The following is a 17420-nucleotide window of genomic DNA, read 5'->3' on the forward strand; positions in this document are numbered from 1 at the left end:
TTAAAAATAATGTATTTTGATCATATTTTTCCTTCACTACCTCCCCCAAACTCCCCCTAGTTGCCTTCCACCCAATCTTATTCCTAACTTATTTCCTTTTTAAAAATGTATTTATTGATAACTTCTTATATGAAGATTGTATTTTATTCATTTCCCTTCCTCTAACTCCTCCCAGGCCGTCCTCATTCTCATGGCTCTTTATTCTTTAATTATTGCTGTTACAAACATATATGTGCTTGTTTGTTTATGAACACAATCTGATAAGGCCCGTTAGTATAGTTCCTCTGTATATGTGTTTAGAGAGTGACACTTCTCCTTGGAGAAGACCAAATCTTGGTCTCGCATTAATTGCTTGCAGCTCTTTATCTAGGTGGGAGGCCTAGTGCACACTGGGGTGTCGACTGGTGTTGTCATTGTACAAGTTTGTTTAGGCAACCATACTGTTGAGATTTCATGGGTTCGACCTCCTTGTCATATAGAAAGACACTGTCTCTCAGGAGACATCCTGCTCCTCGACCTCCTATAGCCTTTCCGCACCCTATTCTGTAGCGTTCCCTGAACTTGGGTATAAGGGTTGTGTTGTAAATGTTTGTTTGCGGCTGATGCCCCATAATTAATTGATCTCTGCATTTTGACCCATTGTGGAGTTCTGTAATGGTCTCTGATGCAAAAATCAAGCTTCTTTGATGAGGGATAAGAGCTACTACACTTATCTGTGGATATAATCATGCATTTAGAAGTTATACTCACTTAAGAAAGTGACAGCATGAAGTTCTGTAGGGCCCATAGCCTCATCAGCCATGGGTGGTAGGCTGGATTTATAACACTAGGTATGAGTCCCTTACTACTGAGTGGGTCTTACCATCAATATGATGGCTCTTGAGTACCTCCAGGATATAAGTACCACAACATTACAGTTTTCAGGATATATTGCTGTTCTAGTCATTGTTGTAGTTGAGAGTTTTTGACTAGGTTTGCAGTGCTAGATGGAAATTCCCTCCTAGAGAACAGGCCTCACATCCAACAACAGTTGAACTACATTGCAGCAGTAGGCATAGCTTGTCTGGTGGGTTGTTGTTGTAGTTTGTAAGGGTCATGGCTGGGTTAAAATACCGATGCCCTCTCTCCCCAAGAAGCCCACAAAGCACCTCTCAGCATGAAGAAAGCTCCCTCCCTGGTAGGGAGAAAGCATTTCATCTCAGTCGAACTTGATTTCTCTGAATGTTGTAACCAAGATGAGTGGTATCTGCAGCGCCAGGGTCTTCTCGTCCAATTCAGGTGGTAACCAAGAGCGATGGCGAGAAACTGGATCATCCTAAGGGTTTCTGGAGACTGCCTGAACAATAAGGGAGTAGCTGGACTCATAAGGGAGTAGCACGAAGCTGGTACTGGAGCTTTGTTTAATAAAACATGGCTTTTCCATTTGTCAACAGAGAGGTTGATTACAGGAATTAATAAAAAACATCTCATGGGACAAATTTAATTAAAACAGTTATATGGAGGGGCTGAAGAGATGGCCTAGCGGTTAAGACCACTTGCTTGCACTTGCAGATGACCTCACCCAGTTCCTTACCACACCACCCCTTTGGCAGTGAACAGTGGTCTGTGACTTCACCTTCAGAGGATCTGACACTGTCTTCTGGCCTCCCCAGAGGGGACAACACATAAAAATAAAAATAAATAAGCCTTTTTTAAAGTTATGTGTAAAATACCTTATTACAAATTGCAGAATCATATGCCAGTATCTAGCCATAGGCTGAATATCCAGATGTGGAGTCCAGGATTATTCCAGATTTCAGCTGTTTTTGAGTGTTGTAATGTTTGTATAGTTGTTAAATTCTTGCCGTTTTGGGGTTTGGGGCATTTCTGGTTTGAATTTAAAGGTAAGAGATGCTGAGCCTGTATAACAAGAGAATCACCTTTTGCCTTGGAGTTCTGTTTTGTTTTGCTCTTTAATCTAGAAGTTGGGGAAGACATCTGTGCTCTCTATCTCACAGCATTTGGGGGCATAAGGTGACATCTAGGGGAAAGTACCAGGCATATAGAAATGTGATGTTCATCTCATGCTGTGATGCTTGCGAAAGCACCTACTGTTACAGTGTTAGGTAAACAGCTGGCCAGCGGAGCTGGGGCCCCAGTGGCTCTGTCATATTTACAGGGTCCAGTCTTTTGCCCTTGCCTTGGATGTCAGCAGATCAGTGTAAGATAGACGCATGGTCCTCTGCAGAGGGCAGCAGGCGCCAGGACCACAGAAGACACGGGTCGAGATGCTGAGCATCCGGTGCTTCCAGGGATAAGCTTTGGCTTTAGAATAAAACATATGCTGAGAAGCTGAGAGAGGAAGAAAAGCCCTGGGTGCTGGGTTCTTCTGTGTCTGCTGTCCCACCTGTGACAGGAAGGGATGACCAAAGTGAGGGGCTGACACACTGGGCCCTAGGGGCTTGTGATTGCTATATCCTGAAAGCACTTCCAGGCCTGGTCTAGCCCTCATGTTTGCTTTCAGGACATGCTGACCTGTCTGGATGTACACTGATGCTGAAGCTGAGGGAAACACGTGCATAGGATATAATTTTCCCGTGGGGATTTTCAGTTAATTGTAGAGATAAAAGTAGTAAATGACATTGTGCTGAACTTTAAAATAGATTTTATGCTGTGCCCACACTTTTAAAAAACATGCTTATGTATGTATATTTAGGAATAAATCTATTATTTATATCTATACCACATAGGAAAAAAAACGCAGAAACATACTATAATTAAAAAAATGTTAATGCTGATGAGAATTTAAGTTGGTTTTTTTTTTTCATTCTTTTCTATGTTTTCTGGATCTTCTTCAGTGAACATGTATTTTTATATACTTCATCTCATTTGATCTTCATTTTCGCCTGTCTTAGTTAATTTTCTATTGTCACGAAGAGACACCAAGGCCACTTATAAGTGAAGGCATTTGATTGGGGGATTATTTACAATTTCAGAGTGTGAGTCCATGACCATTATAGAGGAAAGTATAGTGACAGACAGGCAGGCATGGTGCTGGAGCAGTAGCTAAGAGTCTGCATTGTGTCCCACAAGTTGGAGGCAGAAAGCCAGGGAGGGTGGGAGGGACCGAGAGAGCCTCCTCAGTCTGGTATGAGCTTCTCAAACCTCAAATCTCCAGTGGCGTACCTTCTCCAAGCCACACCTGCCTCCCCGTCCTTTCCAAAACACCTTCACCAACTAAGAACCAAGCATTCACATATGTGCTCTAATAGAAACCATGCTCATGGAAGCCAGCACGTGCCCCATTGCCAGTCAGCAAATATGGTACAGATAAGAGAAATGAGGGAAACAGACACAGCTCAGACCCCTGGAAAATTGAGGACAACAGGACTACACAGTGAGAATGGGATTGGGCCAGTAGCAAATGAAACCCAGAAACAGCAAAACTCTGGGAAGAAAGCTAGACGGTGTTAAATGAGTAGGAAACGCAGAGACTTGCAGATGTAAGGGAGGATGGCCCCCTCAGGGTCAGTACAGGACACACCCAGACAGCAGCAAGAGCAGCAGCAAGCAAGCAGGTGGTTTTTGGTTTGTTTGGTTTTTGTTGTTGTTGTTGGTGGTGGTGGTTTTTTTTTCAGGAGTGGGTTTTTAAGGAGAAAAGGGGGAAGTCTGTGCTAGGGTAAGTTGGTAAATCTTGATTGGACATATTAGCCAAGTAATGAATTTTGAGCGTTGAATGTTGAATTTTTTTTCTTAGAAAGGAGTCAGTAGCCAAATAAGGGAATGGACCTTGGGGGTTAGCTTTAGGAATGAAATCTAACTGTTTTCAGCAAGGGGAAGAGGGTAAATGGCAAAGCTGTGTTGGCTCCATGCTTGCCATGCTCAGCCTGTGTTTGCCATGCCTGGGCCTGCTAGAGCGCCCTTCAGCGGGATTTTCTAAGATGTCAACATTTGACATTTTACTGCATATGGTGGCCCTATGTTTCAGTTCAGTTTTATCAGACTCAGAGACGGGACACAGTGGCTGCATTTCATCAGGGGACCACATAGTCTGTCTGATCGCACTTTAGGTAATACTTAGCTATGTGACCCAGGAAGGTTTTCTAGACTCAGGACCTGCGTTTACTTTCTAAAAAAAAAAAAAAAAAAGACAAATATCAGTAGCTGTTGTAAGGATTAAATGAGCTGATATGCGTTAGTACCGCTACAATGGATTAGGCATAGAAAGGCCTGGTATCAGCTGCCAGAAACTAATTATCTTCATCCCTGTAGCCCAGAAGTGATGATCAGGGAGATGAATTATAAGAGCAATATGGGCACATCAAGTGTACAGAGGTGTGTACTACAGAGCTGATGGCTAATGATGGATGGGGAAAGTAAAGCAACAACAACAGCATTAATAGGAAAGTGTGAGAACATTGATTGTGATGTCATTGGATGGTTCTGCTCTCTGTCCCAATTCATGTCAATCCATGTCTGGATAGTATGGGTTTTGGAATTTATTTAGATTTTTTTTTAATTATACGTTTCTAAAAGGCAAGTAGTTGCCATCAAATGAAGGGTGATTTATCCGAAAAACTTATACCACAAGCTGGAAGATGGACGGTACCCCAGGGATTCCTCTGAATCATCCTGCTGAGGTGAAACATAAGTGAACCCCCGTCAAGGCATAAGGAAAATGGCTTTGGAAAGGTTGAGGCCTAGGCTTTCCAGGGTAGATTGTACACAGTGCTAACAATGTTCTTCCGGAGGGGAGGTGGGTGGTTTGCATCCGGTCTTGGAGGCACAGCTGCTGAGGCTGGTTCACTGCAGGAATACAGCTGAGTGATAAAGAGACTATCTGAATCTCCAGGCTTAAGAGAGAACGTACAGCGCGAGGCCTGTTGTTTTAACAATATTCTAAGGAGTGTAAAGTTTACTTCTTTGTTTTATTTTCCAGACCCCTTGGCTGTGGAATACAAGACACTGCTGGTACAACTACCCTTACCAGGTAAGGAGGACTGACTTCTGGGGTGGACAGACAGACGTAGGGGGTCTTCCTTAGGTCAACTCCCTGTGTTGGCCAGGCTGCAGCAGGTTGAGTAGCCACTTAAATTTTGTTATTGTGCCTGCTCATTAATGGCAAGCATAACCTAGTGAAGACGGGGCCTTCTCTGTTCTCAGTGGAATGCATAGCCAAAGTCTAGTTGCTTTAGCAGATGGACTAAACCTGGAAGGTTCTTTTGTTGGAGAACGGGATGTAGCCTCTCTAACGGGCAGCTGGTCCCTGTTTCTCAGGACAGAGGAAGGCCTGAAGGCCTGCTGGCAGTGCAGGGTTTCCTCCACAGTGAATGTGAGTGTTCCACTGTGGTGCTGGAGCTGGCCTGCTGAGCTCTGTTGACTCTGTAGCTTAGAAGTGGCTGCTGAAGACGTAAATCAAGCACCACTTCTCCAAATGCAGAAAAGTGCACCAATGCCATTACACATGGCTGAACTATTCCTGTAACTAAAAAAAGGAGGCACTGTCTTTGAAAGTGGAAACTGAATCATAGCCCTGAAAGGGGGTGTTTTCCACCTCTGCCTTCTGCTGGTCTTGCAAATCTCTCCATGAATTCATTAATATTAGCATAAGTCCTCGCCATCCCTAGATCAACTAATATTGGATATCAAAGGGAAGACTGGGCATTTTCTAAGCAGTCAGGAAGTGTCCTACAAGGGAAGCAGAAGGAACTAGGTAGTGTAACGAGCACCTTCAGTGCTTTAGCTTGAGATTGCGTTTTGGAGGCATTTGGACTTCCTGTGTGCATAGGGCTAATACGGAACACACGGTCTATACCATCTCTGCTATCTACAGAGCTGCAACTGGTAGAGGCTGATACTGGATACTCCCCCAAGGCTCAGGAGGAATTGAGACGGAATTCCAGCTTGCATTTGAATCCCTTAATTTATTTAGGTTAGAAAAAAATTTGCATAGGCATCATGACATAGTTAGAGAAAGCTTGAGAGTTCCTGAGACAGCTTTTAGAGTCTGAGGCAAGATGGAAGGGCAACCAGTCATTCATTACCTTACACAGTTGTCTCAGGCCCAGCTGCACTTCTCTCTCCACGCATATCTACATTTCTACTTATAAAAAGGGCATTAAAGGCTTCTAGAAACTTTTAACTGGGATGTGGGCATGGCAGCTGCTACAATGTGTGCCCCATATTTAAAAGGTAAATTCTGCAACATGAAAGGCATTGAGACAAATGTCATATAGAATGTAACACTTCATCTTGTTTTTAACTGTAATGTAGCCCAAAATAACTTTCACATTCTGACTGTAGCTGGGAACTTGCTTGGTTTGAGATGACTTCCTAGGACTGTGGCCCAGAACAGAGCTCTGGCCTGTTTCACAGACAGAATGATAGATTTGGCATGAAAAAAAAAGTCTGGGGGACTAGGAGATAGAGTTATATTTAAAAGTGGAAAATATCATTAGGATGGAAAGAAAGATACCCCATCTGTGTAGATACAGGTCAAGAATGGACTTCTACTATGCCAGCTTCATGGACCAGTACTGAGTAATTCAGCCCAGTGCTCCCAAAGCTGAAGATGGATTCATGATCTCTATGGCAACAGTGGCTATCCTTGACAAGTGCCATATGCTAATAAAAATTAATGACTTTCTCTGTGTAGGGGGCATAGGAAATTAAATAGCATGCATGCAAGTGTAGCACTTTGTATAATCCATATGTATATAAATATACAGAGGCAGAGTCCAGAGTCTGTCTCAAGCCTTCAAGTGCATTTTTCAAGATTGAACAGGCTCGTGAAATATTTGATATGTCTTTAACACATATATTACATAAGTAACTGAATGGATTTTTAGGTGGAAAGTAGTAGTCTACTTCATTTGAAACACACATTCCCTCTTTTATATGAGGGTGCCCATTTGTTACACATGTAATGGCTTCATATGAGTGTGTATTTTAAGGATCAAAGTAAGACGGGGGTTATATGCAGTTGACCCTTGTACAGCTCATCACAGGGGCATACACTAAGAAGAGGAAGCTTTACGCAAGGGCCTCGCTAGCGCTGAGACCTGGATTTAACCTCCTAACCTGAGCTAATTGATAGCAATTTTCTGTCAGCTATATAATCTAGATGTAGAGTGAGAGTGGCAATTTTACAGATTTCAGGATGCTCGGAGTGAGTCATGAGAGTGCTGCACCAACTGCAGAGCGCTGACAAGCGCTGACTACTGCGATGCACTCACATGAACCCTCACTTCCAGATGTGATCTGACTTGTCCTGTGACCCCTCATGGTGAGGCCAGGAGTCAGAGAACCTCATGCCAAACTCTGACCTTGGCTCAGAGGCTCCAGCCTGCATGGCACACAGCATCTACCCAAATACCCGCCCTTCCTTGCTAATGCCTTTCAGTCTTAAAGCGGCATGACAGGGGGAAATAGATCTCTTTCTTTCAAGGTGCCTCTGAGCACTGATCCTTCCTTCAGCCAGTTGATCACAGAATTCTGCAAGAACACCTTGTGAGAGATCCATCCATGAGTGCACCCTCTCATGGTCTGACTCCTGCCCAACAGTCCTCCAATCTGCAACCTCCATCGCATTGGGTATCAGCTTTCATACACACGGGTTTTTAGAGATACCAGCTTATGGCCTGTGGTACTCTTCCATTTCAGGTAGTGTTCAGAAGTTCTGATCTAATATCTTGTCCTATACTGTATCTCATCAGAAATATGAGAGAGACATAGTTTTCCCTGAAGCCTGTACTGAGTGAGTTAGGGCCATCTTGTGATATGATTGTCATATGGTGCATAGAACATTAATTTCCTTTAGAGTACCAAGTATTGCCTTCTGAACAGTGGTATGAATATGTTTGAAGAGTTTCAGAGTTTTTTCTTTAATTCTTTCCCATAAGCCAAGACGCTTCACTGTAGCTCAATAAAAACAATTAAATGTAGCTCATTGAAGTGTTGAGAAAACTTTCATTTTCATGGAGAGTGTGTGTGTGTATGTGTGTATATGTAAAATACACTTTGCTGACTTTACTTCTCTGAGCCTCTCGGGCAATCAGAACAGGCACTGTCTCCCATCCTCCTCCACCACATTATAAGTAACTTTACTATAAGCTATGAATCCTAACTTTGATCTCAAACTTCCTGGCCATCTGCCTGATCGGTATGTTTGCAGCCTTCCCGTCCCTCTGATCTTTAAATAAATATCTTTGAATCATTTTTTCAATATTCCAATATATTGGCCATTTCCTAAAAACACAGCTTTTTGATCAATGAAGAAATTGACCTATGCTTCATGGAGCGTTATGGAACGCATCCCTGCCACCTGAGTTCCTTGTTCTGTGCTTTGAACTCTCACAGCAGCTGTCCTGTGTGTGCGCGTGCGTGCGTTAGGACATGTGCCCAGTAGCCTAAGGGATCTTGTCGCTGCTGCTGTACTCAGTGATTAACTGTGTCCCAAACTGCCATGCTAGTTAATGCTTTCTGGGTTTGAGATAAAATGAATGCTATCAAGCTGTAGTCTATAGGTGGCCTCGAGAGTGCAGCTGTCTCACAAGGTAACAATAGAATTGCATGTGTTCAGCATAAGACCGGGTTACCAGTCAGCTGTGAGCTTGTGGCGTTTGGGATACAAATTGGGTTTCCTAATAACTCTTAATCTTCCCTTTTTTCTCTTTTCCCCTCAGCCACTCACTGCTGACCTTCACTATTATTATATCCTGGAGCTGTCATTTTATTGGTCTTTAATGGTTTCCCAGTTCACCGATATCAAAAGGAAGGTAAGAGTTGTGACGTCATATGGGCTTGATTTCAGGGCCCTCCCTGTGGGTGAGGAGTGTCGAAGGCATCCCCTGGGCTCTGGCAGCTCTGAGATAGCACTAGGACTGTGTTGTTAGGAACCCAGTCTGCTTGTGCTGTCTTTTAGTCTCTTCTCATCACATCTCCAGTCTTGCCTCCAAACCCAGCGTTCCTTATCAACCATGCAAAAATACAGCACCAGAGCCAGGTACTTCTGTAAGTTGGGGATGGGAAAATCACAAGGTTTAGGTGAACCTTAGCAGTATAGTGGGGACAGACTCTGAGGCCAGCCTGGGCTACAGAATACTCTACCTCAAACACCAGAGTATGTGTATATACATATACATATATACCTATACAGACACATTCATATACATGCATGAATATGTATACCTACCTATTCCTATACATGTCAGATATCATATATGTGCATAGAAATATCACAGAGTCCCCAGATTAAATAAGAAGAAAAATTTTATGTAAAGCTTCAGAGAGAGAATGAAGTGTCAGTCAGTGTCTCCATCAGCAGAATGAGGTCTCCAATTAAGGGAATATCTGTGCAGTAGTTCTCAACCTTCCTAATGTCGTGACCCCTTAGAACAGTTCCTCATGTTGTGGTGACCCCTAACCATAACATTATTATTGTTGCTACTTTATAGCTGTAATTTTTCTACTGTTATGAATCATAATATAAATATTTTTGGAGAGGGGGGGGTTGCCAAAGGGGTCGCGACCCACGAGTTGAGAACCACTTATCCAGTGTCAAACTATAGCACAGAAACCACTTTCCTAAGTTAATCGTGCTCTGCTTTGCCCCGCTGCTCCACTGGACTTGCTTGTCCTGAGAGGCTGTCCACATGAACACCTGAGCATTGGATCCGCTCATCTGGTCCCATCCTTCCAGCCCCTCAGGGGGACACTATGGTTTTCACTGTTCACCTTTGCTAGGCTGCCATCTTCTTAGTATCCCCATACTCCTGTGGGCCCCTAAACATGGTCTTACTGGCATCCATCTAAATGCAAAGGAGAAAGGCAGTTTACTACAATTTAAACAGCTAATTTTTACATTCGTTTACCTTGTGTGTGTGTGTGTGTGTGTGTGTGTGTGTGTGTGTGTGTGTGTGTGAGCGCACACGCACTCACATGGGTGCAGGTGCCCCCAAGGGTGGGACTCTTTCTCTTTCCAGCAGCAGTGCCTGGCTAGGAAAAAGAAGAAGAAGAAAACCCATCTTTCCTAACTTTTATCAGTATTTACCTTCTAAGCATCAGAAGTGTATGGTCCGATCAAGACCAGCTTAGGCATGGCGGCTGACTCGTTAACACCCACACTGTGGCTCCCTTATGCGTTTTACCAAGCACTCTGGAAACAGTGAAAGAATCTTCAGTGACAGTACGCCCACTGGGTCGCCTCCGTGACGTGAAGAGCGTCCCTTACTCTTGGTAGTCAGACCGTGTAAACTGAATATGTCCCCCGAGCCAGGTTCCATAGTAAGCTCATTTTGTTATTGCTTTTCCAGTAGCTCATTTGCCCTGGTCGTCACATAAGTCACACTTATACAGCATAGAGATGTACAACATTCTTTTCTCTATTTTTTTTTTCTACTTAAGAAAATTAATGCTGAGGGAATCAGTGTAAATCTCTCAAGGTCACGCGACATGGGAATGAATTAGAGTCCAGGGTTGCCAAGCAAGGTCCCCTCTGAGAGCAGACACACTCACCGCTCCTGCCCTGCCCTGCCAAGCTCCTGACAGGAGCCTCTTACAGCCTCTTGTAGCGCCCCCTACCCCCCCCCCTCCCTGGTTTATTAGCTCTTCCTTTGCCTAGAGAAACCTACGGTGCCGTCCACAGTCAGCGACATTAACTGAAGAGGGAGGTAGCTGTCTTTTGCTTCTAAGAGCCTGGCCCTAGAAGATGATCCTCTTCCAAAAGGCCACTAAGCCCACTTGCATGAGCTTTCTCACTGTGCCTATAACCAGTCTTTCAGTGAGCGTATCTCAATTGTTGTCCAGCCAAATAGGCATTTATTTGGGTAGGCAGATTTCTTTAAAACATTGAAGTAGATAGCTTCTTATTTTTTTATTTTTTTATTTTTTTTAGTGTATTTAAAACATCAGATAGCAAACACTTGTGAAAACGATAATTTGACCATGAGTTCTGTGGAATTGAACCTAGGCCCCTGCATTGTCAGTGTTCAGAGCTTGGTTTTTTTATGGGTTTTTTTCCCCCAAGCTATTAAAATGCTTGGCACCTCTCTCTTTATTTGGTTAGAGTAGTTTTGTGTATTCCTGGCGCAGCTGGTTTAGTCTGGTTTCCGAACACAAAGTGGGTATTTGGCCACCACCAGACCTGTTTGTTAGCTAGCACAGGTGTTAATATGGAAACTGTTTCCCTTTGTTGCTGTTGGCCATTAGGCACTGGAGCCCCAGTCTGCCCCCTTCCACCTCTCGGGCTGTTCCCTGTAGGTCTTCAGCATCCCTGACAGCACGGCACTCCCGCCAGGAAGACCCGCTCTTCGAGCCACTGGTGATTTGTGGTGTGTACTGGCTACCAGGCCCACTCTCCACCTGTGTGGAGATTTTAACTCAGCTATCTAAAATCAGCCCGCTTTCTTCATCTTGGGATGGGCCTGCGGAAGCACTGTGGGCACTGGAGGGTGAAAACGGCTTTGGGAAGTTTGCTGTGTGTGAGGTCCTTCGGAGAGATTAGTAAGACTCCAGCCCTTGGTAAATCACAGAGAGTTTCAAAGGCCAGGACTTATAAACGGCAAGAAAGTGTTTGTGTCCCGTCCCTTTGATTAAGTTTCTTACAGTCAGTTTATAAATCATTTCTCTCTCCTACATGCACGCCTTTTGTTGTTATTTTGACACAAGGGACGTTTTATCAGACGTCCTGCCTGAGCCTGCCTCCTGGTGCTGGGATTACAGGCTCTAGCTGTCACATTCAGATTTAGAAATCAATTTTTCCCCCACTGAGTTGTTCTATGAATCTTTCTGAAATGATCTTGATATTCAAAAGGTCTTCTTTCCTCACCATTATTTTTTCTACCAAGAATCTAGAGATTGAAAGAGAAGGGAGAGCCTTTCATCTTTTCTGTGTGTTGAGAAAAAATATGAACTCTTGATTATCCCCAAAGTCAGCACTCATTTGGTCCATGAGGAAAACTGCTTTTAAAGGAAGGGTCTGGCAAAAATATAATGAGCCTAGAATTTAAATATATTCTACAAAAAAGAGTGCAAACCTTTTCGGAGATATTTTCATTGCTTTTTTTCCTTACATTTTTCTTTTATTAAAAAAATAGTTAAGACACCAGCGAAAATATCAAGCATTTTCTTAGTCCCCAACACTAGAAGGCCTTACTCTCATCAGGGCTTGCTGTCTGCTCCGATTCCGTGTTCTGGCACCCGTTCGCGGTGAGCATTTTTCTGCACAGCTACATTTTTTACAAGGCAGGCTAATAGATAGTCTGTTCGGTCCAGAACAGCTTGCTTACGTCTAAACCGTGTGTCGCTTTTAACGAAGCTGCTGTGTGGCTCAGAGGCCTGGGCCTCCAGCCAATGGGCCCTCCCCATGTTCAGGCACGCATCCTTGGCGCCTCTCCAGGTCCTGGCTGATCATATCCGCCTGCTGCTTTCTCTTGCTCTAGCAGGAGCGCTGCATCTTGGCAAACGATCTTGACAGAGATTTGGTGATAAAATATAGGAAAAGAAAAACTTTGTGACTGGCGTGCTTGGTTCCCTTGTAATTTGTTTGTAGACACTAACTTGCGTCCACGACTGTGGAGCGTCAGCTCTCACGTGGAGCCTACCCATGTTCCAGATTCTTCCTTTAGAATAAAAGGAAATGCATTCTTCAATCTTCCAGTGTGCCATAGATTGAATTGAAGTAATATACAGTAAATTAATAACGCGTTCAAGAGTTAAAAATGAGAACAGTAACTGGCACATAATAAACAAAATTTGACCGAATCTAAGCCGAGAACTAAAACAAACCAAACTAGTATTCACACATTTAAACGTTTTTAATCAGTCAAAATTAACACAGTAATCATAAAAAAGGAGTAAGTTAACATGAGCAGTCCTTTCCTTTTCCAAATAAGAAAAATTGAAAAGCAACTACCATACATTCACAAGGGTAAACTGTTTTTAAAAGGCTACCTTACAATAAAGGACAATCCTTTAAATTCCCACTAGGCGAAAACATTAAGAACAGTATAAGTGAGAATGACAACCAAGGCCTCCAGGGCCCCTTGCCTGTCCCGCACAGTTCCCAGTGTGACCTTGAAGAGGTTGCTTTGCCTTTCTGTGTCTTGGTTCCCTGAGCAAAGACAAGAAGTCTCAGAAACCTGCCCCGTGGGAATGTCGCAAGCGTAAATAAGCAGCACACAGAACTGAACTGGTTGCTGGCAACCCCAGAAATGCTCAGTTCACATTGGCCTTCCTGCATCCCCCTCAGGCATGCCTGAAATTGTACTACACACACACACACACACACACACACACACACACACACACACACACACACACACACAGCTGAGACCAGTAGACTGGGAACGTAATTGATTTCTATTGTTCCTGCACTATTTAATTGCTCCAATGAGGCCCTCAAGAGGGTTCACTTTCCTTCTTGTACGGCGACTGATGCAAGTTGAGATGGGTCTGCTCCTTCAGTCTTAAGCCCCTGAATGATTGGCAAGCAGACTCCTTCTTCTCCCTTTCCTCCACCTGCCAGTGGAAGTGTGCCGTTAGTTAAGAAATAAACCTTCTGTCAAAACCACTGAGATTTGACCGGGCTTTGATTTTAACCCTCTAACCTAGCTAATCCCTATGGGAGCAGCTAGGAAGAATATGGTGAATTATAATTCCCTAGAACTGTGTTTGAAAAAGTACTGATCAGCATCGGCAGGTCTCAAGATGGGGTCTCTGAGTCCTTAGCAATCACTAAGGTTTTTACAGGAGGTCCACAAAGGCAAAACTGTTTTCCCAGAGGCACTGAAATCTCATTTGCCTTTCTCTGTGCACAGAAAACTGCACAGAGGTAGCAAAGGGCAAAGCTGCTGGCTGCAGCACCAGGCTGCTCCTGTGCTCACTGTCCTCTCCAGGGCTGTCTACCTACTAGAGGGAGAAGGGCAGTTTCCCTTGCAAACACTGTGGACAAGACACTAAAAGACAGTATTAAATCTCTGCTCGCAAATGCATGATGGAATGCGAAGTAGGCACGGAGAATGGCTGCACTGCAATACAAAACGTTGTCTCAAGAAAAACCACATACAGTTAGTTCTTTGCACTGTAAACTAAACTAGTTGCCCATCCCATACAATTCCATTTTTAATTTAAAAAAAAAAGGAAAAAAAAGAAAAGAAATAGCTGACAAGTTATGTAGTTTTACCTTGTGTGGTCAGTAGACATTTTTTAAAAAGTGCGCAGAGTGAGCTCATCCAGTTGATTAAAGAAAAGCATTCATTAAATGACATCATTCATTAGTGATAAAGCCTAAGGCTTTGAATAAAGCTTAGATGTCTAGAAAATCTGGGTCCACCAGTGAGAGCCTGGCAGCCTCTCAGCACCTGAAGACTTTATTTGTAATGATACAGGTGTGTGGAAAATTCCAGAACGAAGCCTGTTACTTCATGTGCTAACTTAAAATTATTGGAAATATTAAATAAGCAATAGTGGCTTTTAAAAAAATCACTAACAAAGTGAACTGGTGTTTTCCAGATATGTAATGAATGGTGTCCTGAAATCACGCATGCATGAATGAAACAAGCTTTCAAAGTGGAAGGCGAAGCAATTAGCTTAGGTGATGACTCCATGCACTAGGATGGCTCACACTGATGCTCTAAGAGCATCTGACTTGTCAAAATGTGGTATTGTATCAAGGAGTATCTGTTAACTATCCAAGGAGACCATTAAGAGCCTCTCTTCTTTTGGCTATTATTTATGTGATATTAGATTTCTGTCAGGTACTTCAGCCAAAGTGTCTGACAGCACATTGAAAGCACATGCATGTGTGGAACTCCAGCTCTCTTGAATTAAGCCAGACACCAAAGAGTTCTGTCGTCATGTGGAACAACTGCCACTTGTCTCATCAGTCATTTTCACTTTTATTTATTTTTGAAACTTTGTAGTTACCATTATTAAAAGCATTTGTTGGTGGGTAGTGAAATTTATTTAAAATTAATAAGTGTGTTGTGCTTTTTTTTTTTAAAAAAAACTTCTCAGTTTTAACCCCTTGTGGGATGAACTCTGAGAACTCACTTAAACACATCCTCCTTGAAATCCTTTGCAGCCAGTTGTTTGGGTCAAAGCCTGCACCGTGGCAGCACCAATGAGACAAACATGGCCTGTGTCTTCAATGGGCCAATTACAGAGACAGATTGATAGTGAACAGCAGGTGCCGGGAGATGGCTCAGTTGGTAGAGGATTTACTGCACAAACATGAGGACCTGAGTTCGGGTCACAGCACACATGTAAAAGCTGGATGTGACAGTAAAGGGAAATGTATTCAATGTGGCCAACACGCACAGGCACACACCACACTACACACATGAATGCATGTGTGTACATACACACACCCCCACACACGTCTATCTTCAGGGTCCTGGCACAAGTTTTTGATCTAACTGGAGGGCCAGCAGTATGCACAGCTAAGCAATTGTGGTCAAGGTGTGGTCCACACATCATTGAGCCACCATTGTCTTTGCCCCAGTCTCTCCTTCAACTATGTGAAATCTCTTCCCAGGAGATGAGTTCCTCTTCTGCTGGCTTTGGGCTTCAGCCTTCTCCTTCTCATTCTCTGAGCATGAGATTCCTGGAAACTTTCAATTTACATTGTTTCAATAGTACGTGTTAGTAGCTAAAAGAAGGAACTCTTTTCCTAATGTCATCATTTCTGCCAGGCTGACCATTACATCTTCAGTGCTTCTTAGGAACATTAAAGTGGCCTGAGACACTGGTGTGTGAGTTTTGCTGCTCTATTAAGTGGTCCTTCCCCTTCTTAAAAAGCTTAGCTCTCACTGGGTAACACCTACAGATGGGTGGAGATGAGACGGACCCTCTCACTAACCTCAGTGCTCCTGCTTGCTGGCAAGGTGCCCCTCGCTCGCTCACTGTCTTCTGCAGGCATGTGACAAGAGGAATGGAGTCCTGATTCAAATCCCCCCCCTCATCTTCATAATATGAAGAAAAGGTGGCTCATTTAAATAAGCTACTATCTCCCACCAAAAAGAACAAAGTATCTGAACCCACAGCTGCATTCAAGATAATAGGGAAACAATACCATCCTACAATCTGCAAAGGAATTGTTTTACGGGTTGCATCTGTGCGATTTTGGCTTTTTCTGCCAACTCAGCATCTGCTTTCCTTTTTAAGAGTGAAGCTTATTCTTTAGGTCTTTGAGTCAGATGACTGGGGTTACCACAGACGCTTCTGCATATGGTGAACAAAGATGACAGGATCCCGTGAGCTACAGAGGAGCTCAGTGGTGCTGTATTACGTGGGGACTTGCACCTCAGGACTCACACCCACGCAGCAGCCTGAGACTCTGTGTCCTCAGTTGAGGGACTCTCTCAGGGGGTCCCCTTGTTCCTTGGGAGGTTCCCTTCAATTGGGAAGTCGCGATTCAGCCTCCTCTGTGATGAGGTCCCTCTCACGTCGTTCCAGAGAGTCTGAAAAACTTCCACTTTGGCTCATTGTTAGCTCTAACTGTCCGTCTAGAGTCATGACTCCCTTCAGCCCCCATCCTCCTAAATACCAACAAGCTCATGGCCGAGGCTTTGACCTCCCTGCAAACACTGTGCCTCCAACCTAAGGCCACACACCCCTTGAGCCTGGCTCTCGTGATGCCCTCGTCGTCTCCCAGGAGCAGTCCTTGTTCTTTTTGTCCTTCACTTGATGGGTTTGCCGAAGCATTGGCTCTGCCTGCTCCTCACAGTCATCTGTCATCTTTCCATTTGTTCCTTAGAACCTGTGGGTGTGGCAGTTACCTGCCAGCGCACCACTCCCAGCAGAACTGGCTTAGGAGCTGGCTCTCACCCAGTCACAGTGTGACTGTGGAGAGATTGGTATCCCCGGTGCCTCAGCTCCCATCTGAACAGAACTCAGAGTGGTGCTTGCCCTGTGGAGCAGTCATTAGGGAGAAGTCACAGCACGGTGTCAGAGCCTCAGCACGTACAAATTAGGAGGCAAATTAGACGGTGCTTAGGCGCTTTCTAGGTAGTCGGTGGAAATGGGGGGTTTAGAAAGAAGAGAAACACATGCATCCTACTTCGCCCCCCCCCCCAAATACTCTGTGGCCAGAGATCTGTGTGGAAGAAAAAGAAGCTTTGAGAAAATTCCTCAGCTGGGATTCAGGGTGTGAGGGCAGGTACTGGGACAGCTGAAGGAAGAGGAGAAGATATGGTTGCTGAGAGTAAGAGCTCCCCTGAACTCTGACCAAGAGCTCACAGCACCACCCCCAACTGGCTAGCCTGGAGATGTTTTTCACCCTTTACATGAAGCACAAAATTGAGTCCCTGATTGCTCATTGTCCTCGGGGCCTCAAGACCTTGGCAGTGCATATGAAGATGCTGGCTGGACTCCCAGCCAGTAGCCCTGATTCTAGGTGGGCACAGGCTGCCCCCTACTGATGGTGACAGATGCTTTCAGCT

At 44.2% G+C, this 17420-nt stretch overlaps 1 protein-coding gene across 2 annotated transcripts in view; it reads left to right on the forward strand.

Annotated features, from left to right (window-relative positions):
- Positions 1 to 17420, forward strand: part of CERS6 (ceramide synthase 6) — a 261211-nt gene that overhangs the window by 187696 nt on the left and 56095 nt on the right. For both annotated transcript variants that reach the window (XM_084799434.1, XM_084799435.1), the window contains exons 5-6: positions 4919 to 4969; positions 8664 to 8756. In XM_084799434.1, the coding sequence (XP_084655560.1) occupies positions 4919 to 4969; positions 8664 to 8756 (144 nt within the window). The remainder of the gene's footprint in view (positions 1 to 4918; positions 4970 to 8663; positions 8757 to 17420) is intronic.

Source organism: Acomys minous, assembly GCF_964271855.1.
Source record: "Acomys minous genome assembly, chromosome: 10".
In the NCBI taxonomy this organism is placed as follows: domain Eukaryota; kingdom Metazoa; phylum Chordata; class Mammalia; order Rodentia; family Muridae; genus Acomys; species Acomys minous.